This window comes from Carettochelys insculpta, chromosome 14 (genome assembly GCF_033958435.1).
Source record: "Carettochelys insculpta isolate YL-2023 chromosome 14, ASM3395843v1, whole genome shotgun sequence".
Taxonomy (NCBI): domain Eukaryota; kingdom Metazoa; phylum Chordata; order Testudines; family Carettochelyidae; genus Carettochelys; species Carettochelys insculpta.
The window spans coordinates 43,337,311-43,362,325 of record NC_134150.1 but is presented as its reverse complement, the minus strand read 5'-3'; the positions used below and the strand labels follow the sequence as shown (position 1 = coordinate 43,362,325).

The following is a 25,015-nucleotide window of genomic DNA, read 5'->3' as shown; positions in this document are numbered from 1 at the left end:
TATCCTAAAAGACTGTATCTAAAAACTCTGGCAGCTCACTGTTCACTCTCTTTTCCGGATCCCAAACTAATGAACTAAGTACTAGAGCCAGCTCAAACAGCTGGCCACTGACCATAAACTCTCTTTTCAGTGGTGTGATGACCAGAGGCCATGTTAACAAGTGACCACGTATTTCAGCTTCGGGTTTTTTGACTCTTCGCCAGTTTCCACTTCAGGACAGAACTAAACTTCTCTCCCTGAAAGGGCTCAATTTACTTTAGATTTTTTTTTAAATGGGGGATCCAGTCAACAGCTTTATGACAAACCAAATAAAGTGTTTCCACTCGCCTTTGTCCGTTGTTTTGTGGACCCCACCCAGGAATCCCAGGCCAGCATGCCAGTCTCAGGACTGTTTACACACCCAGCCCGCTGCGCCGCCGACCTGGCAGCGGCAAGTCTGTCGGCAAGAGGCACGGCGGTGCCCCGGCCACAGCGAGACGCAGACGGCCCGGCGGGTCTGCCCCAGGGGCTGAGCACACAGCGGCTATCGCGGCAGCCCCACACAAACCTGTCGGGACACATTCCTGCCTCGCTCCAGGCCAGGAATGCAGCCGGAGGAGCGCGGCGGGGGTTGGGGCGGCCCTGGGACGCCAGCGCCTTCTCGGCGGCGGCCGCAGCGCTGCGCGGCTACCCCAGGACCGCTCCTGCGGCCGCGCGGGGCCGGGACCAAGGCCAGAGTCCGGTCCCTCCGGGGCCAGCCGCGCCCGCGGGGAAAGGGACGGCCGGCGCCGCCCCGGCCCGGCACTCACCCTTGGAGTAGAGAGACTTGGGCGAGTCGAGGTCGAGGTCAGCGCTGAGGAGAGAGATGAAGTCCGAGGGCATCGCAGCTCCGCGGCCCGGCAGGGGCTAGGGGGCCGCCAGCAGGAGGGGCGCTGCTGCCTCCGCCGCCCCGGCGCCGGGGGGAGGGCAAGGGAGACACCAGAGCTGAGGGGGCGCGCCGCGCTGACTGCAGGTCGAACAGGATCGGGGGCTTCGCGCGCCCTCGGGATCGGGCTCCGCCGCCGCCGTTGACAGGAATCCGGCTGCTGCCAACGGAACGGTCCAGACCGCCCCCTCCGTTGCCGTTCTGCGCATGCGTCGACCGAAAGGGCTGTGGAGCGCTGGCGTACATCGAGTACGTATCTGGAGTCTTACGCATGCGCTGCCGAGGGAGTGAGGGATAAAGAGCGGAACAGCCTCAGGGCAGATATTCTGCACATGCGTAGTCTGACCATGTGCTTTCCGGTGGGACCTGTGGCGAGGCATTCCGTGCGTAGACACCGGGCCGCCCGCGAGTGAGTTTCTGCGCATGCGCGGTTTCGGGCTGTCCTAGCGACCCAGGGGCTGGATGCCTGAACGGCGGGAGGAACACAGAACAGCCTGAGCCGAGGCGGGAACAGCGACGGGCGAAGCGTCCAGAACAGCCTCCTCGGCCGCTGCTGGGGGGCCGGCGCGCGCCACGCCGCGGGTGGGGTCATTCAGCGTGGGGAGGGGCGGGAGCGGCCAGGCGCAGTGGGGGGAACGGGCGGAGGGTAGAGGACGCGCCACAAGAGGGGGCAGCAACCTTTCCGAGGCGAGCGCCGAAATGTCACCTTTGACCTCTGTACTGCCCGCCGCCGCCGATACGCTATCCCGTCACTCACGGGCCTAGCTACAGCCGCTTCCTTGGTGACCCAGTGGCGGCGCAGGCCTTCACCGCGGAGGTGGCATCAGCTGGGCTTAGGTCAGGGCACAGGGCCGGGCTTTGAGCAAGCTGTGGGGCCCCTGCTGCCCACGCACCTCATACAGTGATGCAGATCAGCACCTGTGCCGCTCTTGCCACCCGTGCTGGGGGCTGCTGGCCCTTGCGCCAGACCAAGGGGGCGCTGAGCGATAAACTGGAAGCCTCCATCTAACTGAGATCTCCCTCGCCTTGCGGCTCAAGCAGACAGCAGTGAAGGAGGAGATGCAACGATTCCCCTGGCGCGCACAGCCGCACCCATGTATGTCTGTTAGTGGTGCACATCTACACAAGCCTGTCACGCCTAACAAATTTTTTTTCTGTCACTGGATGGAGAAAATTAGAGGGAACACTTTCCAGTACCTGTGTTCATGCTATCAGTATAGCCTGACCAGCATGAAGCAGCTCCTCTCCTCTGACATCCTGTGCAGCTGCTCTCCAGAACGCTAGTCAGATGGCCTCTGCTGAAGTAAGGACCCTTTATGCTGCACATTTGACCACACTGACTGAACCATCAGTGATGGGGGTGAAAGAAAGGGCTAAAAGCAGAACAAGGTGGGGATGCTAGCTGTCATCATGCAAAGGTGAGAGAGAGTTAGACAACTCCTGCAGTTAAGGTTGCAGGGATAGTTGTTCCTTTTCCTGTGCTGTAGCATCTCCCCCTTCAGATAGAGACCATAAAAGCTGCATTTTCTTCCCCCCCCCCCCCCCCCCCCCCCCGCAAAGAATGTGACGAACAAGAATAACTCAAAGCTGACTGAAGGAGGAAACCCATTCCAGAGCTGTAGACAAATACTACCTTTTTTTGAGTTTGAAATTTGTTCTGTCTCACTTCTAGTCTGGCTGCCTGTAATAATTAAAACTTTCATTGACTGGTTTCCCTATGAAGTATGGAAGGGTTGACGAAACTTAAGTTAGAATGGAGACGTTAATATTCACCTTAATATTTTTGTGCTTAGTCAGTCTAGTATCAGTTGTTCTGCACATTCTCGCTCCATGAATGCCAGTGCACGTACCACAGTCTGTCATAGCACTGTTTATCAGCTTACATGCTATTCATTTTTTCCTTAATTAAACAGGGGCTGTGTCCAGACTAGCCCCCAAGCTTCAAAGGGGGCATGGTAATTAAGGTGTTGGCAGATTACTAATGAAGTTCTGCAGTGCATATGTAGCACTTCAATAGGCAAAATCTCCCCCGGGGCAACTGCAAAGTGTGAAACTTCAAAATGATGGCTTGTGTGTGGCCGCGAGTCAGCTAAAGGTACTTCAAAGTGTTGGTGAAAAATTTTGAGGAGTAAAGGGACTTTGGAGTAGCGTGGGCACTTTGAAATTGGGGGCTAGTCTAGACCCAGCCAGGTGTTGCAGGCCTCCATCCCTTGAACTACTGAATTTGGTCTAGTGACAGTCAGGCTCAGGACTCATATTAAACAGCTGCTCAGTGAGGGGAAAATGCTCCAAAGGTGCCAATTTTTTTTTAAACCACTTCAGAGTTTTCATTCTTTATATGGATATCATTTTTGGTCCTGCTAAATACAACCAATTGGTGTCTTATATCACAAATAAATGATATCATTATAGTTTCTAGTATAGGAGTGAGTAAGAGACATCTTTCCTACTGGGGGGGCAGGGAATGCAAGAAAAAGGCTGACCTCTCGAAGAAAAAAAAACTGAAAAAGGGGATGGGGCAACTCAGCAGCTTGTTTTTGCTATTGAACCTTTTTTAAAATAAGCTTCTCTGAAGCTTGTTTTTTGCTATTGAGCCCTTTTAAAAATAAGCTTCTCTGACTGCTGTCTAAAGGGAAGCCAGAGTGTTCAGCTCCTTCACAGAGAACATAGCCTAGATGATATCCCAAAACTGTTGGGATGTTTTCACAACCATAATGTCCTACCTATCAGTCAATTCAGGAAACTGCGGGGGGGCAGCACCAAGTGAAGGGGGGAAAAAAACTGCTCTATGTCTGGCAAAGAACCATATTTCTTGTCTGAGGATCTGAAAGTGTTTTACAAAGACAAATTTACTTTCTAAATAATATCAAAATAAGGAAAACTTAGCACAGATTTTAAAATTACTTTCCTGTGTTTTCTCATATTTGAACTTAAGAAGCAGCTAAGAGCATCACTTACTTACAGAAAAGATATGAGAATTGGATTGGTGGAACAACACTGTAATTGGCATCTGTGAAAGAGCAGTAAGATGAGCAAAGATTTAGCGAAAAATTTATTCGCTTCTCAAGGCATAGAAGAAACCCCAGGGTAGCATAAGCAACTACCCAGAAGTCTGTGGAACTACAAATTTAATTAAAACTAGAACTCCCAAGTTTTCTATGGTGAAAAACTTTATTATACAATATCCAGGCAGATGCAAACTCCTATTGAATAAGTTTTCTGTAAAGAGGGAGAAAAACTATTGAGAAAGTAACAGGGAAATGCTGGAACTAGTGACAAAAGTGTATGTGTATTAAACACTGAAGGCTGTTTAGCGGGCTAGAAAATTCAGTTCAGAAAAAAGTATGGACTTCAAGAAAAGACATTAGGGAGTTTACAAGGTACAATAGGTGATGTAAAGTATTAATGTGAACAGAGGCTGAGAAATTTCAGGACATCTCAATTGACATTACAGTTCCTGTAATGAACAAGTGATCTGAGGAAAAAAGAGGCAATGAGCATGAAAGCTCTAGGCACTAGTCCGAAGAGATGAGAACTTGCATTGGATCTGGAGAAGGAAATAAGATTTGTGAGTGGTTCCCACCTGGGGCTGGGTAGCCAGGGCCTGTTGTGTGGGTCTTCAGCCCCACCTGAAAGTCTGTGGGTTAAGTTTGGGGTGTGGCCCTGAGAATCTAGTTCCCCCTCCAGCAGGAAAGGGGTTCCCTGGCAGGGGGGTCTCCCCTCAGTGCCTGGGGGAGGGTCCTGAGCTGCAACCAACCAGGTGGCAGCTCTGGCTTGGGGCCTGCTGCCTCAGAGCCAGCTCCTGCCTCTTGGCTGGTCAGCACTCAGCTGGACTGGCTTCCCTCTCTTTATACTCCTCCAGGCCAGACACTTTGCAGGTGAACCAATGTTGGGCTGATTGGGCCAACAGCCCCTGTTTAACTCCTGCCCTGCCTGGCCTTGCTCTTGCCCTCTTAAGGCTATATCATACAACATTTCAAAGCAATGGAAGAAAGGTAAGAGCAGCAAAACAAAAATGCCACTGAACTTGTTCATAGGTCTGGCCACACTAATGGCAGTATATTGAGCACAGACACTGCCCTACTATTTATATCTGTGCTAGCTAATCATGAAGACCACCACTACTGAGATGAGTAAAGAAATAGCAGAACTCCAGGATATATACCTTAGCTTGCCACGTGCCAAAGGAATGCCTCCCATTTCTCTGCTATTTTTCTGCTGCTTCCTGGTTGCAGGACTCTTTTCCTGCCACAGTGAAAGACTCTGGCTGAGAAAAAGCAGTGGGACTTGCTGGAGCTTTCCCTGTTGCTGGAGCCTTTCGCAGCTATGGGTAGGCATACACCACCATGTGGACACAGACTGCCTTTCACTGCTGTGTGTAGCTACATGCATGCTGCTTTAAGTGTAGACAAGACCTAAGTAAAGAAATTTAAAAATACAAATATTTTGGAAAAGGAATTTTAATGAGCAAGTGTCTAATGGCTGAGCTACTGATTTACTTTTCAAAATCTTTAAACAAATAACTAGTAGAAAAATAAATAATATGGACTTTATGAATATTGTGTAGTCCCACTCCCCTCTTTCCTCCCTGGGTTACTCAGGAGCCAGCAGCACTCACCTGGGTGACTGAGTCATTGACAGTAAAGGAGATGCTGAATATGCCAGTACTGATGCTGGATAGAAGGGAGTCCTCTATCCACCCTCCTGCAGCACTCCATTTACTTGTAAAGGAAATTAAAATTGGCTCTACCCAGCCAGAGCCAGTGCAGACTCTGGTGTGTCTTGGGGAGCCTCCAGGAATAAACCTAAACTGATTGGTGTAATGTGTTTAACTCAGAAATACCAGTTCTAACAAACATACACTTAGATTGGAGTTAACAAATCTTTAGTTAATTTAAGAAAGCACTATAAAAGATGAAGATTAAATGTCACCACTAACTTAAATCAGTAGGGGGGGTTGGAGCTTGCAAGCAGGCACTTGCAAACAGGGTGGTTGCTAACAGGAGGGAGTTTTGAGAGAGGAGTTTAGAGGGGGAGCTTAGAGAGAGCTAGTTACTTCTACTGGGGTAAGGGGCAGCAAGATGGTTGCGGCAGCAGTGTTCCCAACTGCTGGCTGGAGCTGAGGGACCTATCACCCCCAGGGTGCAGCATGGGCAGTGGGACACAAGTGGCCTTGGGGAATTGTTGGGGGGTGAGACCAAGGGGTGTCGGTGGTGGGCATGTGGTTTGGGGGCATGTGGTACAGCTGTGTGGACGGCAGCACTCACGGAGGCTGGTAGTGGCATGCCCAGCTCAGATTGCCTGGGCTTCCAGTCCCAGTCCTGCGATCCCTGCATGCGCATCTCGCAGCAGCTCCGTGGGGCTCCTGGGGCAGCCGCATCCAGCAGAAGAGTTGGTAGCTTTGGCAGGGACCCAGGGCGTGGCTGGGCCACGAGATCAGCACCTTCCTGGAGGACGTGGGGCTGCAGCAGCATGTGGCCAGGTGCGGAGAGGCCAGGGGAAGGGGAACCTGGGGGTGATGAGAGCTGATGGGGGGGGGGGGGGGACATGGGAGTGGATGGGGGACAAGGGGGCAGGGAGGGGGTGGGGATCTGGGAGTGATGGTAGCTGATGGGAAGCAGAGGGGTGGGGAGGAGGGTCCTGGGGAGGTGAGAAGGCTGTCAGGTCATGGGGAGCTTTGGGGACACATGATGCCAGAGAGGTGCAAGAGGTAGTGGGATTGTTACCCACATTCTCCATGCCCCACTGCCTTGTGGGTTATCCTGGGAAGGAGCAAGGCTAAGGGAGTAAACCCTGACAGAAAATCCGGAGGGGAGTCCTAAGGCGGTTCTGTGCCAACGTCTGGCATTGACCCGGCAACTCCTGCAGCTGAGCTGGTACCAGACGTAGACTGATCCTCTCCTTTGGACTACATCAGTGAAGTCGAGAGGGGAACACTGGCATCTGGGCAGCCCAGGGTCCCAAAAAATTGCCCAGGCTCGCGCCTGGAGAGGTACTCCAGCATCGCTTAAGTGTTGAACCAACACGGGAGGTAACAGGAACGGGTAATAAGCTCTTGCTTGATTGGCGTAGAGAACGAGCGCCAGGGGTTGCCTTCAACGGTGGGAAAGATCGTTGCATCTCACTGGACAGTCACCGCCTGCCTCAAGCTGGGCAGCCCCCAGCCAGAAGGGTACTGTCCTGCCACAGTTCACCTGCCTCACTGGGTGCATGAGGCTTAAGGTTCCCAAACCTGACAAGTGACTGAAATTTGAGCACCAGGCAAACCAATAAGAAAATCAACAAGAAAAGGAAACCATCAAAGTTAAAGTTTAAGCTTGCTTGCTGGAATGTGTGGACCGTGCTGACTGGTCTGAAGATCTTCAGGATATCAGCCACACCCAAAAGACCACTGTCATCAATGAGAAACTGAAGAGGCTCCAAGCTGACATTGCTGCTCTGCAAGAGATGTGACTCGCAGATTCAGGATGCCTAAAGGAAAAAGACTACACCTTTTTCTGGCAGGGTAAAGCCCAAGAAGAACCCAGGGAGCATGGTGTTGGCTTTGCCATCAGAAACACCCTTCTACAAATGGTGGAATTAGTCATGGGCAGATCAGAAAGACTCCTTCAGGTCATACTTCAAACTTGCGCTGGTCCTGTCCACCTGATCAGCGCTTACGCTCCGACCCTGTATGCCACACTGGAAGTAAAAGACAAGTTCTATGATGTGCTTAGCGCTGCCATAGCACAAATACCTGCTCACGAACAACTGTACATTTTGGGTGACTTCAGTGCGAGAGTTGGAGCCAATTGTGACTCATGGCCTTCCTGCTTAGGCCACTTTGGTGTGGGGAAAAATGAATGAAAATGGACAGTGTCTTCTCTAACTTTGCACGTACCACAATCTGCATCACAAACACACTTTTCCAAACCAAGCCACAGCACAGAGTGTCATGGAGACACCCACACTCGAAACACTGGCATCAACTCGACGTAGTCATCGCTAGACTTGATAACCTCAAACGTCCTGACACGCAGCTATCATAGTGCCGACTGCGATACAGATCACTCACTAGTTTGCTCCAAACTCAAGGTGATTCACAAGAAGCTGTACCACTCTAAACAAACTGGAAGGCCCCGCATTGATGCCAGAAAGATGGCAAACTCGGAGAGCCGAAAAGTTCAGAGAGACCCTCGAGGAGAATCTGCGCAGCAGCCCTGGGGGTGCCGATGTGACATCCAGATGGCAGCATCTGAGGGATACAACTTACAACATGGCCTTGTCGGTGTTTGGAAGAAGAGCCAGAAACACAAACGACTGGTCCAAAGCTAACTCCGATGAGATGATTCCAGCCATCGAAAAGAAGCGCGCTGCACTCCTGGTGTACAAATGCTCGCCGAGACAGAGTACCCTGCAAGCACTCAGAGCAGCCAGAAAAACAGTACAGCAGACAGCCAGGTGCTGTGCCAACAACTACTGGCTCGAGCTATGCAGCAGCATCCAGGCCAGTGCTGACTTTGGTAATCTCAGGGGAATGTACGAGGGTATGAGGAAGGCATTAGAACCCACCCAGAACAAGATGGCACCTCCTGAAATCCAAATCTGATGAAGTCATCACTAACAAAGCCAAACAGATGGAGTGCTGGGTCGAGCACTACTCCGAGCTGAACTCGCATGAGAACATTGTGGCTGATACAGCTCTTGCTGCCATCGAGCTCCTACCAGTAATGGATGAACTGGACCAGGAACCAACTGTGGATGAACTGAAGAAAGCCATCAATAGCACTGCAGCAGGAAAGGCCCCAGGCCAGGATGGTATACCACCAGAGGTAATCAAGTGTGCCACAGACACTCTCCTGGAACCCCCACACGAGCTACTGTGCCTGTGCTGGAGAGAGGGTGAGGTTCCACAGGACATGCGCGACGCTAACGTCGTAACCTTGTATAAGAACAAAGGAGACGGAAGCGACTGCAACAATTACCGTGGAATCTCCTTCCTAAGCTTCACTGGTAAACTGTTCGCTCGCGTCATCCTCGGCAGACTCCAGAAGATTGCTGAGAGGGTGTACCCCGAATCGCAGTGCGGATTCCGCGCAGAGAGGTCTACCGTTGACATGGTCTTCTCTCTAAGGCAGCTCCAGGAGAAGTGCAGGGAGCAGAGAAAGCCACTCTACATAGCCTTCATCGACTTGACCAAGGCCTTCGACTTGGTCAGCAGGGATGGACTGTTCAAACTGCTCCACAAGATAGGCTGTCCTCCACGGTTACTCAAGATGATCCAGTCATTCCACGAAGACATGAGAGGAACTATCCAATATCATGGCACGTTATCAGACGTTTTCAGCATCAGGAGCAGCGTCAAAGAAGGATGAGATCTTGTTCGCGCTCCTCCTGAAGCATGCCTTTGGATCTTCAACAGAGGGCATCTTTTTGCACACAAGATCTGATGGGAAACTGTTTAACCTTGCAAGGCTGAAAGCTAAATCCAAGGTGCGGGAAGTCCTCATCAGAGATTTGCTGTTCGCAGATGACGCTGCTGTCATGTCACACACAGAAGACCAGCTTCAGAAACTGCTGGATCAGTTCTCCAAAGCATGCAAGGACTTCGGGCTTTCCATCCACCTAAAGAAGACAAACGTACTTGCTCAGGACGTTGCTGACCCTCCATCAATCAGCACTGACAACTATTCGTTAGAGGTCGTCCATGAGTTCTTTTACCTCGGGTCCACCATCGCTGACACCCTGTCGTTGGAGTCTGAGCTAAATAGGAGGATTCGAAAAGCAGCCACAACTCTGTCCAGACTCAGCAAGAGAGTGTGGAATAACAACAAGCTGTAGACTCACACCAAAATGCAAGTCTACAGAGCCTGCATCCTCAGCACCCTCCTTTACAGCAGCGAGTCTTGAACCCTGTACGCCCACCAGGAAAAGAGGCTGAACATCTGTCTTCCACTTGCACTGCCTCAGGCACATCCTTGGAATATCGTGGAGGGACAGAGTGTCCAACACCGCCGTCCTTGAGCAAGCTGGAATCCCAACCATGCACACCCTCCTCAGGCAGCGGCGGCTCCCCTGGCTTGGCCACGTCCACAGGATGAACGATGGAAGGATCCCAAAAGACATCCTGTATGGTGAGCTAGCCTCTGGCAAAAGACCTCCCGGATGCCCCCAGTTGTGCTACAAAGATGTTTGCAAGAGGGACGTCAGGGAGGTAGACATCAAGCCAGACAGCTGGGAGGAGCTGGCAGACGATCACAGCAGATGGAGGTAGGAACTACACAAGGGCCTTCAGAAGGGCAAGATGAGGATCAGACAGCAGAGGAGAAGCGAGCCCATAGAAAGCACAGTAAGGACCTGCCAGAAACCCATTACACATGCAACAGATGCAGCAAGGACTGTCACTCTTGTGTGGGCCTTCACATTCGATGCTGGAAAGGATGATCCCAAATGGAACTACGAAGGGCGCGATCCATAGTCTACGTAGACTAAAGGATGCTGCTACTACTACTTGGGGGAGTTGAATAAATCAATTAACACACACAGTTTACAGTAGTGAATTAAACTTCTCTAACTTGCATTTACCCTACCCACATATGAACTCTCCTGGGGCTCTGAGTTCTGAACACTAGCCTGGGCGTGCTGGAGGATCTTGAAGCTGGAAACAGTTCTTTGTTAGTCTAGGGCAGGGGTGAGCAAAGTGGCGGGGGGGGGGGGCCTCGGGGGGGTGAAGTTTCCAAAGTGGGGGAGCAGCACAATTGACTGCTGGGTCTCATGTTTATCCATCTCATTAAAAATGTTGAAATCTGTTACTGTTTTTGTGTGTGTGTATTCCCATATGAATACCAATAACATGTTTTACACTCTACAAACTTACCCTCTTACACATGCTAAAAGGGTGGCTCTCTTCCCCCGCCATCCCCATATGAACATAACCAAAATTTCCATTTTCCATCCAGGTTGGGAGGTGGGGGCTGCTAACTGCAGGGATGAAAATCTTTTGGTTCTCTAAGGCTCTGAAATATTGCATTTCATTCTGATCACCCTTACTGCTAGAAAGATTTAACAATCTGAAAGGAATTCAGAGATAAAAAGTGGAAGCACTACAGTGTGAGAAGATTGACAAGCTATGCTTATTGCATTCTTTTAAACTGGTTACTAATGCTAAATCTACACTGGAAGCTAGGGGAGTGGTTCCCAGCTGATGTACATACTAGCTCTCACCAAGCAAGCACCCTAGAAATAGTAGTGTAGTGTGGCATCACATGGAATGGCAGCTTCAGCTGGCTGCTTTAAGTACTATACCCAGAGGGTCCCAACAGATATGTATTTGAAGCAGCTAAGCTATTCTGCCTCTGCCTGGCTATTCTTCTATTTTAGTGTGAATTCTCAATGAGAGCTAGTGCAAATATGCATACAGTAGTGGAAATCACACCCCTAGCTCATAGTGTAGACATACCTCATGTAAATATCATAAGTTACAGGTTCTCCAATATTTTTGTGCTGCAGGTATCTTTGTAAGTAAGAGAACAGGAAAAAGTTGGAGAGCAACTAAGTCACTTTCTCCACTGGTTGTTTCCAAGTGGTGAATTCTGCTGACTACCAAGAAAGGCTTTTCAGACAATAGTCTGAGAACTCTTGATGTTTGAAGGGCAGAAACACCAAGGAAGGAAAGGAATCATATAGGATGGTCTTGTGAGACATAAGTTAAGTGTATACCCCCACATCGCATGGTAATGAGCAAGGCTGGAATATGTTAATGAGGTGCTTCCAGGAATATGCAGTGCCTCATTAGTGTAATAGCAGCTGCAGCAATTCTAAAGCACCACTTCTGAATCACGCACCGCCCGTATAGATGGGGGGCCTTTTGAAAGGACCCCATAGTCTTCGAAAGCCCCTTATTCCTAAAATCAAATAGGAATTAGGGGCTTTTGAAGACTGGGGGTGTCCTTTCGAAAGGCCCCCCTCTACACAAGTGGTGCACAATTTGAAAATGGCACTTTAGAATTGTCATGGTCTTCATTATGCTAATGAGGTGCTGCATATTCTTGGAGAACCTCAATAGCATATTTCGACCTTGCTCATTACCATGCCCCTTCCGAAAGGAAGGGGCTAGCATAGACCCAGCTAACTAGAGATATAAGGGAAGGAAACTGAGCCAAAAGGAATGCTTTCAGGCATAGTTTACTAACAATGAGATCTGTAGGCAGAATAGTCTTCTATGGTTACCATCTTTCTAACTACTGGTAACTGGACCCAGAGGCCCCACCCCTAACTCATCATCCATCCCAGCTCTGCCTCTTCTCCCCAAGTTCTGGTCCCCTTTGCCTCTTTCCTCAAGGCTCTGCCTCTACTCTACCTTTTTCCCCCAAGAGCTTACTCCTGTTCCACCTCTTACTCAAGACCTTGATCCCTTCTCTGCCTCTTACCTACAAATTCCATCACTCGTTTCTCTCCCTTCCATACATATCATTCAGTGAATAATCTTAAGGACCCTGCCTGGTGGCCCCAGCTGACCAGGGGCTTTTGCATGCTAATGAGAGCTGGCACCTCCCTCTGCCCCACGGTAGTCAGATTTTTGGTTTGAGTATCATTTAGGGTACTTTTCTTGCACAGTTTTACACCAGTAAGTCCAATCATCTGTCAACCCAAAATGCACCTGAACTCAGAAACCAAAAATTGGACTGTCTAGGTATTTAGTGTAATATTTTCTCAGTTCATTATAATTAAACACACATATTAAGTGGGATAACAGCAGGTGTGATTGGGAGGGACACTAAACTAGGATCCTGTGTGGAAATCAGTAAGTGCACGCATATGTTAACATTAGCAATTTCTGAGAATATGTATTTTCCAAATGTGTTTTGTAAAGCCTGTCAGAAAACAATTGGGCTCTGTCATCAGCTATCTCGCTCCTAGGTCACCACTTCCTGATTTGCAGAGTTGCTAAGGTTAGCAGGAAACTTGTTTCATAGTACTTTCTCCCAGTAGCGTCCCTTGAGAACAGCCAGCAGTGAACACACGGCATGGCCATCAACCAGTTTGTTGCAAAGCATCAGGATTACAGTTCAGTGTTTAAAATAGGTGTTTCTTTAGCATTGTCATTACATTATAATCTCTTTATATCCCAGCATGTGCCATGGGGAACCAGATAATCAACTGGGTTGTGATTCAATGTTAGTTTTGGTTTTGTTTGGTTTTAGGAGTAGAACCAGGCATTATCATTAAAATTATGAATAACCTGTTACAGTCCTAAACTTTAAATGGGTTGCATTGCTCAATAAACAGAGAAAAAGCAAGTATCCTGATAACTTTTCCACAGAAGACCCAAGTCTAACATTAGAAGGACAATCTGGTAAGGAAACTCTGGATAATGTCTGACTAGCTAAATGTGGACCATCTACTACATACAGTAGACCCTGATGTTACACGGGCGTTGCGTTCTTGCAATGCCCACGTAACTCAAATTTTTGCGCAAGTCAAGGGTAGATAGGAACCAGGCGGTCGCCTGGTTTCCTGTTCCCAGGGCTTGCAGGAGCCAGGAAACTGACCAAGACTACTGCCCTCATCAGTTTCCCAGCTCTGCAAGCAGAGGGGAGCCAAGAGCCAGGCGGCCACCTGGTTCCCAGCTCCCCACCACTCCAGGAACTGGGAAACCAGTCCTGTCGGGACAGCAGCCTGACTTGTGGTTGCTACTCCTGACAGGATGAGTTTCCCGCTCCTGTCGGGAGCGGCAAGAGTCAGGCCGCTACCCCGACAGGAGCGGTTTCCCCACTCCTGTCAGGGACAGCTGCCTGACTCAGTGTCCCACCCCTCACAAGACCAGCTGTCACATTAAACTGAGATGCACAATTTGGCTGTGCATATCTCGGACTTACTGTACAGGCAACTTGCACTCACCTGAATCAAGATGGAGAATTGTATGATTGTACCGGTAACCTACAGAGGCCACGAAGACAAATGAAACCCATCTGACTGATTCCAGTGAGCTATATTTTGGCCCCCTCTAAGCCAAACAGCTGGGAATTAAAACTCAGGCTCACAGTTTTCAGAAAGCTACATATGGTATTCTACACACATGTGCTCAATTGCATACTTAATGTATGTACATGCAGTTGATGTAATTAATTATAGGCAAATTGTGGTGTGTGTGTTTGTGGATAGCTGCACACGCAAATGTAGGAGAGAGATGTGCTTCTCTTTTCTGGAAGCTTGGATTTCAGTTTCTACATGTTACCATCTATTGATTTAAAGCAAGGCTAAGAGTCAACCTGCTAGGTTCTTGCTCCTGTTCAGTCAGTCTGACCATGTGACCTTGGGGAAAACTGTTTCACATTGCTGTGCTCAATTCTTCCCTTCCCTCAGTAATTCATCAGAGTGTCAAGATGTTTAGTGTTTCTAAAGTGCTGAGATCCTCTGGTACAAGAAGCTGTGAAAGTAGTAGTGCAATTGTATTCCTTAATGATATTGGCAGATATTTTTGAGACTTCTATTTAAAATTTTAGGGTTGTATGTCAGTAAAAGAAACACCTGTTCTACAGCAGAATTTAGTAATTTTGGTTCTTTTCTTTAAAAATACACACCTATTTTCTAAGTGGATATTTCCACTATCTAATGAGGTGCTAAACCACATAACGAATATTCCCCCACTGGTACCCTTGCACATTTGGGGCATGTGATGTTTCTGAGAGGAATTTTACAAATCATAAGCTCAACAGCTAGGTCTGTGGACCCTGCATAGGCAGAAACAACAAACAAAACTATCCTGAAACATATACAGCCTGGTGGCTGTGGGCCTTTTGGGATGCCTGATTCAGCAGACCCTAGAAAGCTCAAAATTGCATTTTACTTACATTCAACCTTGCGTATTAGTACCTCATTTTTATTAGCATAATTGATCTTAGTTTTTATTCACTTTTCCAGTTCCTAATACTGAGGGGCAGAGGATATCGGCAACCCTTCCAGGAGAAACGTGGAACTATGAGCTTGAGTCTTGGTCAGCAAATCCAGGAAGATCTACTGTAAGTACTCCTTCCCTGAGACTAAAATCAAATTGGAAGAAGCAGCTTTCGAAGTTGGGGGTGTCCTTTCAAAAGGCCCCATCTGCACAGGCAGCATGTGTTCCAAAAGCAGCACTTTTGAATAGTGCATGGCTGCCATTATGCTAATGAGACACTGCATATTCATGTTAGTGCTTCATTAGCATCTTCCAAACTGCCTCATTAACATGCCCCCTCAGATTAAGTGTGTGCCTGCTCTGGTTCTGATCCAGTCTCTTACATTTTAACTTTAATGTTGGTACTGTGAGATCCAAAATGTCATGGAACTGCAAAGTGTTTTGAGTGGGAGAATACAGAAATTACATCCATAAACTCATCAGATGATAAATCTGGACCATAATCTGTATCCATTTAATCCTGCTCAAAAAGAAGAATGATCTCTTTATCTGCTTCAGAAAGCCTCTTGTTTTCTGCTATCTGAGCTGCCAACAGAAAAACTGAATCTGAGAGCTGTTGAGTCACCAGAATGTTAGTGGATGCAACTTCACCAGTATGGGATCAGAGGTGGTGGTGGAGCCCCAGGGGGGACTTGAAGAAAAGAGCCACTAGTCTCTCCAGTAGTGGATATCTGGAAATACACCCATAGGAGGAGCAAAAGAATGAGGCATAATTCAGTACAAATCAGGTCTCTGATTATTCCTCCATCATCCTCCATGAAAGGATCTGATCTCAGATTCACTATGGATCTCACTGGTGACAGTAGTGGAACCCTGGAGTGAAGACGAATAAAAGACAAGAAGGATCTATCCATAGGAGTCTTAGGATGAGGCAACGTAAAAGGCTCAGGAGAAAAACTAACACTTTCCTCTGCTCTTCTCCCCTTCTCAGGTGACAATGGAGCAAATTGCGGAACTGAGGAAGGCTCTTTTCCTCATAGCCAAGGTTTTGTCAATCTGATCTGAGGACTGTTTTTGAGCAAGTCTACCCTCAAAACACTGCCACTGAAGTGAGAGGCAGCTTCACCTTTGAGTGGCAGTAGCTATGTCTTTGGGAGATTGGGGGGTCAGGTCAGTTTTACTGCCTCACTTGAGAGTGTGGAGTTTGCACATCCTGAGTGATTCAGTCATGCTGATGTAATTTGCTAACATAGGCCTGGCCTCAGGAAGGTGGTGCCACCACTGTTAACCTTCTCTTTGAATCTGAGGAAGGTCCAGATTTCAAAGTCAGACTTGTGGAGACCAGATCAGACTTGGACAGATTCAGTAAGGCTGATGTGCAGGATCTGGCATTGTCTTCTCCTTCAGCTACATCCTTCTATCAGTGGACTTTCAAAGCCTTGAGAGTTTTAGCTAAGGATTAAAACTGGAACCGAAAAGAATCCAGTGACTTGGAACTCAACACTGCTAAAAGAAGCCATGAGAACCAAATCAGTCCTCTTAATTTTCAGATCCAGAGATCTTTCAGAACCAGTTGTATATGCACCTGAGTTGTTTTGAGGCTGTCTCAAATAGTATGTCTACCCTGCACTTGGACACCCGTGGCTGGCTCATGCCAGCTGACATGGGCCCAGAGGGCACGGGGCTGCAGAGCTGTTTACGTGTGATGTAGGCATTCTAGCTTGGGCTGCAGACCAAGAACCAGTGCTACAGTGTGAGCCCAGATATCTACACTGCATTTAAACATCCCAGCAGCCCAAGTCCCATGAGTCCAAGCCACTTGGCATGTAGACATACCCAAAAAGTCTTTCTTCTGATAGTCTTATGGTATGGCATCAACTTCTTGATTATGGAAGATCTTGGTATTGTTAGCTCTACTGCTGTAGCCAAACACAGTGAAGCTCTCTAGGACCAATGGACTCTCTAGTCTCAACACAGACATAGGTGTTTTTTCAGTACTCGAGAAAGACAAGGATATGCTCTGGTAAGTGGCACTGGAAGATTCTCTCCTCTAAGCTACTGTGGTCTTGGTGATGAAATGAACAAGAGGTACTGAAGCCATGGACCTGATCTATCCAAGTGTCATCTTATAGACTAAGAGATATTTATCTGAGGTGCCGCAGGAATTCATATTGCTTTGCAGATACAGACTAATATGGCTACCCCACTGATCCTAATTAAGTGTGATTCTCAGGTGCTGACCACCTCTAGTCTTGCAGCATCTGTGGTCTGGCATGATTTTAGTTAGCTGAATGTCTAGTTGTCATAAGTGCAGCCAAGTTTTGGCAATCCCATAAGGTTTGTTTATGGCCACTAGTCCTGGTTGTCACTGTTCTTTGCTGTAATAAGAGCTCAGCAAACAGTATTGGTAATGCTGCTAGAGAATGTTGACCTCCCATGATTCAGCAAATTCTCCAGTTCAGCACCAGTCAGGTCCTGAGGGTGCCAGGCTAAAGAGCTTCAACCTGTGTATCTTGTGGTAATATCTAGGGGCCACACTCAGGGGATCAGGATCCAAGAAAGTGCTGCACAAACACAGAATACTGAAGGTTCCTGCCACAAAGAGTTTACAGTCTAAACTTGCCCTTTCTCTGTTCCTCCTTAGTGGCTGGAGACTATTCCAGAACTGATCCTATGTCTGAACTCAGACTCTGAAGAAGGCCCACAGCCATCTGAGGCTGTCAGTCTAAGATTGGGGCATGAAGGGCCTGTGGATCAAACACTAATCCAGGGAATGGACTTTCTAGTTGTAGAACAGAGATTTAGGGCATGTACAGTTGCCTCCCGGATCATCTAGGGGAGTGATGCACCCTTATTAATCCAACACTTTTGTCAGAATCTTTGGAGGCTTGATCCTGCATTCGGAGAAAAAAAATTATGTAATGTTGCAAGTTCACACTAATGAGTTAGCTAACTATTCAATATATAGGGAGACTTTTTTTTAAATGACAAACAAATTGCTGTAGGCAAAGAGAAACAACCACATCTGGCAATGGAAAAAATGGACCAAATAGTTGGGTGCACACAATCTCTTTTTAATTCTGTTAATTTTCATAACAAAAAATACAAATAGATGCATGATTCACAGCTTATTACCAAATATTGCTAATTTCACAGGCTAGCCAATAAACTTATGTAACAAAACAACTTTAAAATTTGTGAAAGCTGTAAGGCCAGAAAATACAAAACCAAATAACATTACACAGCTATAACATGTTAGAGTGGGGATAGCAATTAAAAACTGAACACAAATAGGGAAACAGGAGGCAGGTGGCAAGAACAAGGAAGGAAAAAGCAGAGAGGCTAGGTGGAATGCAAATAACTCAAGGTCAGGCTTCACCATTCGCTATCCAAATGTATCAAGAGACAGGGTCCAAATGTCTCCAAAGTAATATAATTGTTGTCTGTGTCAATAAGTAATACTTTTGCTACTACCTCAGATAGGCCAGAATAGACTGCCCCTCCAGTGTCATACTACAGCCCTCAAGTACCAAAGTCTTGTGGAAGTACTACAACCAGAGTAGGTACATAACTTTGAGTATTTTTCCTGAGGGGTGGTTGCAGAAGCGAAGCACTAAGTCCACTCTTGTGTCTCTGCTTAGCTGTGTGACTATTAGACTGTCCCCTAGCATATGTAGCCAAGTACCTTTTTCTTTATTACAACACCAACAAGCATTAGAGAACAAGGCCTACTTGTTCCATAATCTCTGTGGTAGCCAAGACATGCTGAATAGATATTTTTCTTTTTTTCTGTATCAGGTATAGCTTAAGATCCACAGGTATATTTTGTAACATAAATAACAAGAAGTCCTGTAACACCTTAAACACCTAACTAATTTATTAGGTCATGAGCATTTGTGGGTAAGACCATGTAACCTGCTGCTATTTGAGATCTTCTAAGGGTCTTCATAACTCTCCACATTTTTACGAAGAACTCCAGGTCGATAGAATTACTCTTGAGTAATAAAGCATCCAGAACAGAGACAAGTCTGGGGACTTTCTGAAGCATTTTTAAGGTTCTCAGTAGCTCCTGGGCCTCTACCACTCTTGGGGCATCTGTACCAGACTGACACATCAGTATTTAGTTGTAAATAGTGCTTGGCAAGTCATACTGTTGCTTTAGCGTAAGAGACAAAGCCCTCATCCCAACTAACTGGGAAATCCATATGGTGGTGATGACTTCTTACCAATGATCATTTCCCTGTCGCTTGATTTGCAAGCCTGGGTTACCCTAGTTAGGTGCTTTTCTATGACCACATAGATGGAAATTGTTACCTCATAACTAGGATGCCCAGACCCTTTGCAGGACCACTACTGTGTTAGGCCTTTCATTTTTCCTTCGTCAGACATGAGTAATGGAGCAGATCCACAGAGGGAATAAGAGGTATTAATAACCATTCAGTTTCCACCTAGGTTGGCACAAGGGTGTTAGAATGCTGGAACCAATTTGACATCTAGGGCACGATGAAAGCATTATAGTCATTTTGTAGGTCCAAGAGCCTACTCCCACCTCCCTTGGCTATAAGGGAGGTGTAGTTTTTAAGTGCTAGTCATGGTCAGTGTTCCCTCTAGGTTTTTTTCCATCTATGGGCAGAATAAATTTTATGTGCACCACCAGAAGAAACATGCTGCTGGCTGCTGCCAGCTCTGGGTGCACTGCTAATCAGCTGGGCAGCATTTGACTCTTGGGCATTTGCCCATGTGCTCAGCTTACAGGGGACACTGGTCATAGTGGTCAACTGAGGTCCACTGGAAGGCTCTAATCTTATTAACATTTCTAGAATATGGCAGGACACAGGCTGGTCCACCACTCAGAATATAAAGTGCCCCAGCATAACCTTTTTATAACCTCAGCTCAGTGGTTAAGGAGGAAGTGCAGCGCCAGTGGACTATGCTCTTCAGAATCTAACCAAAGCTCAGTGGTAATGTGTGTACATCCTGTAAGCAGGGTCATCCTTACCCGTATGCATAATATGCAGCTGACTAGGGTACCTAAACCTTTGGGGCACCACTAGATCTTAATGTCCACCCATAAGCCTCTGTCTGTCCCTATTCTGTGGCTGCTTTGTGAATCTCCCTCCAGAGATGAGCTAGTTAATTTAGAAGTGAAATAAGCTTCTACCAGGCCTGTTAGTAGAACACAACTTGCAAAAGAGTCATTCGAGTGGTAAGGAAGCCAGCGAATAGGTGCATGCTATCAGTTTTACTGTGTTAGTTCACAGGACCTTAGTATAATTTTTTGCTTTAAAAATATTAGTGTGTTGCTGAAGATTATAAAATCACAACTTTAAAATTAAACACACAAACCCACACACACTGGCTACCAGTGGGCATAGGGGCATCAGTTTGAGTACTGCATAGGGCCCCAAGAATCCTAAAGACAGCCCTGCCTTTAACTGGGACTGTGTAGTGACCTGTTCCTCCATTTGTCTCAGCTGAGGATTGGACAATGTTCCCTCCAGTGCCCCTTAATGTTATTTTTCATATTAGCTTGATGGCCTTAAGTGTTCCATATGGCCCCCAGGATGGGTAAGGCTCAGCTATGCTCATTTGGTCTTTCACAGGAGGCAGTCTTGCTTTTTAAATCTAAAGATACTGAGATATATTTTATGACCCCCAATCAGTTATTTTCTGGTGCAGCTACAAAGGAGCTCCATCTTAGTAGGGAAGGGCCCAAACTGCACCATCAACTTCTAAAATAAAACCACACACAGAGGAGGGCATAGATGCATTACCTTTATTTTCAAGGGCTTTGGGAGAAAGCTGGGGAGCAGTGTGATAGCTGATCCACTAACTGGCTCAGATGCTAATTCACCCCCCCCCCCCAAAGTTTGTTCTTTAGCAGTAGTCAGTATATTTCAGTTTTGCAAAATTTGAATACTGGAAGTTCTCAAAGCTATATTTTAGGCAGCTGTCATCATTAATCTCTTTATTCCAGACTCATCAAAACCTCTTGTGATGCGAATATACAAGTGACCCTTACAGACAAATCTGCATTTTGAAATTAAGGTGCTTAAAATTAGCATGTAAATCTGCCATTTTTATTTTCCCAGGTGTTTCTGTCAGTTTCAGAGGGAGTTGTGGGTGTTGCCACTTGTCCTGAGGTAGCTAAAGATTGATTCCAATGCCTAATTTTAGGAATTTTAAGTTTGAAACATTTGACCCCATGGTATCTTTTTTCCCTCTTTTAATGTACAGCTCCAACAGTTTTTAAAGTTGGCCTTTAATACATGATTTAATTGTCTCAAGGTGCACTAACCTACATGAGACTAACATGCATATTTACATTTTGGGTTATTAGAGGTTTTGCTTTGTAAGCATGATAATCAAATTAATACTCCAAACCTGTCTCTTTTTAGAAATGGGGAGATATTAACTTTTGACATAGTCAAGTGGAATTTGCACGGACTACCCTTTAGCGTTTTAAGACAAGGGGATGTCTAGGTCAAAATATCCACAAATATACTGAGTACACCTCTGTCCCCCTTCATTAAGCCACGTCCATGAAGCACGCAACTTTTTCCATGCATCCAAAGTCACTTAAGACGTATTTCACTATACATAACATTTCTTCTTTCGCTTCCTCATTTTATCTTCTTAGGCTAAGATTTGAAAAAATCTTAGCATATTTTGTTACACTAAAACCTTTCTGATCAAACCAGTTGCTCTTTAAGTTCAGAATTTCAGGGGAAACAGATGACTTAATTGCTAGAGTCCTTTTAAAAATCACCTGGAAAAAAGCAGTTGTAATAAATCCTAGAACAGTACATCACAGCCCCTGCATTAATTAAAGAAAATCCAAAGTTAGTGAGTTTAACAATTTGCCATATGAAGTAATTGACTGTCTTGTAATTAAGAGGTCAAGCAACTTTTTTTTTTTAAATTCCAAAATAAAATGTTTTCTTAATCATGTTCTCAAACACTTTACAAATTGGATCCAGTTATTAACTAAATTTTGCCATCTTGAAGAGAGATGTTCCCTTTAAAACATCTGGGAGGGGACTTCCTTTTTGCTGCTTTAGAAGCAATAAAAATGTTTAGCATACTCCGTCCTATAGGTCTCTAAAATAGCTGCACAGAAGTGGAGCTCAGCCCCTGGTGCCTCCCCTGTCTACATACACAAGCACACAGCTTCTCGTGGATGGGATAAAGCCACTAAAACTATTCAGCCACTTAGTCATTAAATAACCTGGAATTTTTTTTTAAATGATTTTTTTCCACCAACTGAATACTTCTATCCTACTAGCTCTCTGATCAGGTATGTAGAGGTTAGCTGTCCCCATCACTTACCTCCAACAGGAATGGCAGGTGCGTGGGTTCCTCTGGAGAGAAAATTCCATGGATAAAAAGGTCGTGGAGCTGCACAAAGGACCCTCTCGTCACGCAAGAGTGAGCGCATCGCTTCCAGTGAGTCCGCCAGGTTCTGCCATAGGGAGCTGTGAGACTCGCCTGGCTTCCACTCTGCTTGGTGGCAGTTTGGCTCCAGTGTGCCAGAGGTCACGCTTCAGCCAGAGCTCTCAGTTCACTGCAGAACAGGCTCAGCAAGGAAATTCCTTTGGGGCTCTCACAGCCAAATGCGACTGAGACTGTTCCTGGGCAGAATCTTCAGCTGTTTGCCACAATCTTCTTTTCCATGAGTCAGCCCGACATATTGCCCTGATGGCCACAGCTGAGCCACCACTGTGAAGTTCTACTCTTCACCCTTGGGATAACAGCTAGGACTAGTGGAACATGTTCTGCGTTCAACTCTATGAATCTAACTGGCAAGTCAGAGCTGTAGCTGTTCCACATTAAATATTTTGGTCCTTTTGCCTCTTGTCTTCACTAAAAATTAATTCCTTATAGAACACTGTTGGTAAAAGTGTCATCATCTGACAGCTGGAGAAAGAGGCTGCATTGGGAGAGAGGCTGGCTGTTCTACCTAGTAGAGGTATTTATTGCTGCTCTGCTTATCACACCTGTTACTGGGAACTGATAAGCACTTTTCTTCCCCTTGTGAACTAGCTGTGCGCCAGCACTCCGATTCCATTCACTACAACAGAGCCTGCCAGTATAGGCAGGGCTAGGAATTCTAAGCTTACTTCATACCTGATGGTCATGCACCATTCTCTTCAGCCTCTCCTCCTGAGAAAGGCTACTCCAGGGGGAAAGGTCTCCATTCCCAGCACTTTTATGCATCACTTCTTACCTGCTGGGAGACCTAGAGTAAAATATTCTAATGGGGAAAGTAAAGACATGATTAGCACACCAGGTAAAGAACATTAAATCCAATGTTCTTTATTTCATTTATATAAGATCTGTTGTGTCCTGTGAAAAGCTTTAAAAAATAAGACTAAACCCTGATGTATGCATCTCCAGAGCTTCTCTTGCCATGTGAAATGCAGACACTTCCAGTTGGGAATGTAGCAGCCATTGTAACCATTAGTTGTGGGGAAGGAAGACCATTGCATCCAGCCACAACAGAGAGGGAACTGCATTAACAAAGTTGCAAAAAATTGCTGTGGGACCACTGCAGGGTCACAGGGGGCTGGACCTCAGTTTCAAGTGTCATCTGGAGGAATGTGTGAATCGCATCTTAACACAGAATGTCTCCTGGTAAATGGCTCCCATTCACAAATGAGTAATGTCCTTGTGGCAGCTTCTGTAGTATTTTAAGCTGAACTTAATGCAGGGTTTCTAAAATGTGGCCCACAGGAGGCTCTTCTTGCAGCCACAGCCTTCTGGGCAATGATGGGGGAGAGCAGCAGGCAAACTACCAGCCCCTCCTCTGGGGCTGCTACCAGTGGCTGTCCCCTGGCCCCTTCCATGCCCCCAGAGACTCAAAAGCTGGAGGAGCAGGCAGCCAGAGCATTACTTACCTTCCTGGGGCTGTGGGGGGTAGGCTTCAGCCCTGTGCTGGCTTCAGGCTCTTCCCCAGCTATATGGTGGCAGGATCCCTCTGCCTCCATATCTACCTCCCCAACCAGGGCTTAGTTTGCCTCTGGGCTTGTCAGGGCTCAGTAAGTCTGCTGTGAAAAATGGTAAATTTGTGAATATCCCTTTTCATGGGAGACTTGGTAGCTGGCAAGTCTCTTTTTAAAAAGCAATCAAAAATGCAAAATAAACATAAAGACAATGTTTTAAACCAGTGGTCCCCAGCCTTTTCCCTGGTGTGGAACCCCTAGGCAGAGACTTTCATGATGTTTCCTATCTCAACTTTGTTTGTACTAGCACAGCTGGGCCCTGCTAGGAGCTACATTTGCTGCTGAAGTAAAAAATAGTGCTCGTACAGAAGAGGAGGTTGTGCTTTCATATTAGTAGCAAATAACTTCTTTGTGTGAATCACTAATTTGATCCTTGAACACTTCACTTTGTGACCAAACCAAGTGAAGTTTAGTAGAACTATGCAAAATAGCTAGGTAATCACAGTTCCCTGTGACAATCTAGTTCAGATGGTGCCAATTATAGATGGGAAGATACATGTTTCTGACAGAACTGGAAGGGACCCTGAGAGGTCATTGAATCCAGTTCCTCTGCACTCATGGGAGGACCTATCATCATCCCTGACAGATTTTTGTTTTTAATCTATTTGCCTGAGGTCCCTAAATGGAGCCGTCAAGGGCTGAGCTCACAACCCTGGGTTTAGCAGGCCCATGCTCAAACAACTGAGCTATCCCTCTCCCTGCTGGGGCATTAGAATTGAGAGTGCATAAAGGAAACCCTAAGTACTGCCATTACTACATGAAAAATTGGGAAAACAAAATTAGCGGTTGACAGCTTAACTATTCCAGATAATCAGCTCCTAATTACAAATTAGGCAGTTACAACAGAGAAATAAATTGTGGGTCCAAAGACTCCAGGCACCATTTTCAGCAATGCTTGTTTCTGCAGGAGACTGAGTTAAACCACTACTGTAATACCTAACAAGACAGTCATGCAGCACTTTAAAGACTAACAAAATGATTTATTAGTCTTTAAAGTGCTACATGACTGCTGTTGTGTTAGAATACAGACTACCCTGGCTACACCTCTTACTGTAATACCTGTGCACCTCACAAAGCCTGAGTACACAGATGCATTACTTTATTACAATGTTTAATAACTTATTAAATAAACAATCATTCCAGCCTTAATTATATTATGCAAGGAAGCACTGAACTCTGCCTGCACCCTGTTTTGTCCTGAGGTTACAGCTTTCCTAAGTGTTTTTCAGGAAA

The 25,015-nt window shown here is 46.6% G+C and overlaps 1 protein-coding gene and 1 long non-coding RNA gene across 3 annotated transcripts in view; one reads left to right on the top strand and one right to left on the bottom strand.

Moving 5' to 3' along the window:
- The window catches only part of NFAT5 (nuclear factor of activated T cells 5), a 124,571-nt gene extending 123,363 nt beyond the window's left edge, over positions 1–1,208 (bottom strand). For both annotated transcript variants that reach the window (XM_075008247.1, XM_075008248.1), the window contains exon 1: positions 789–1,208. In XM_075008247.1, coding sequence (XP_074864348.1) covers positions 789–861 — 73 coding nt within the window. In that variant the 5' untranslated portion in view covers positions 862–1,208. The remainder of the gene's footprint in view (positions 1–788) is intronic.
- Positions 1,209–1,233: 25 nt separating this feature from the next.
- Positions 1,234–22,098, top strand: LOC142020453 (uncharacterized). Its single transcript, XR_012647411.1, has 3 exons — positions 1,234–1,313; positions 14,807–14,904; positions 15,772–22,098. It is a non-coding gene; the product is annotated as an uncharacterized LOC142020453 (long non-coding RNA).
- The last annotated feature ends 2,917 nt before the right edge of the window (positions 22,099–25,015 follow it).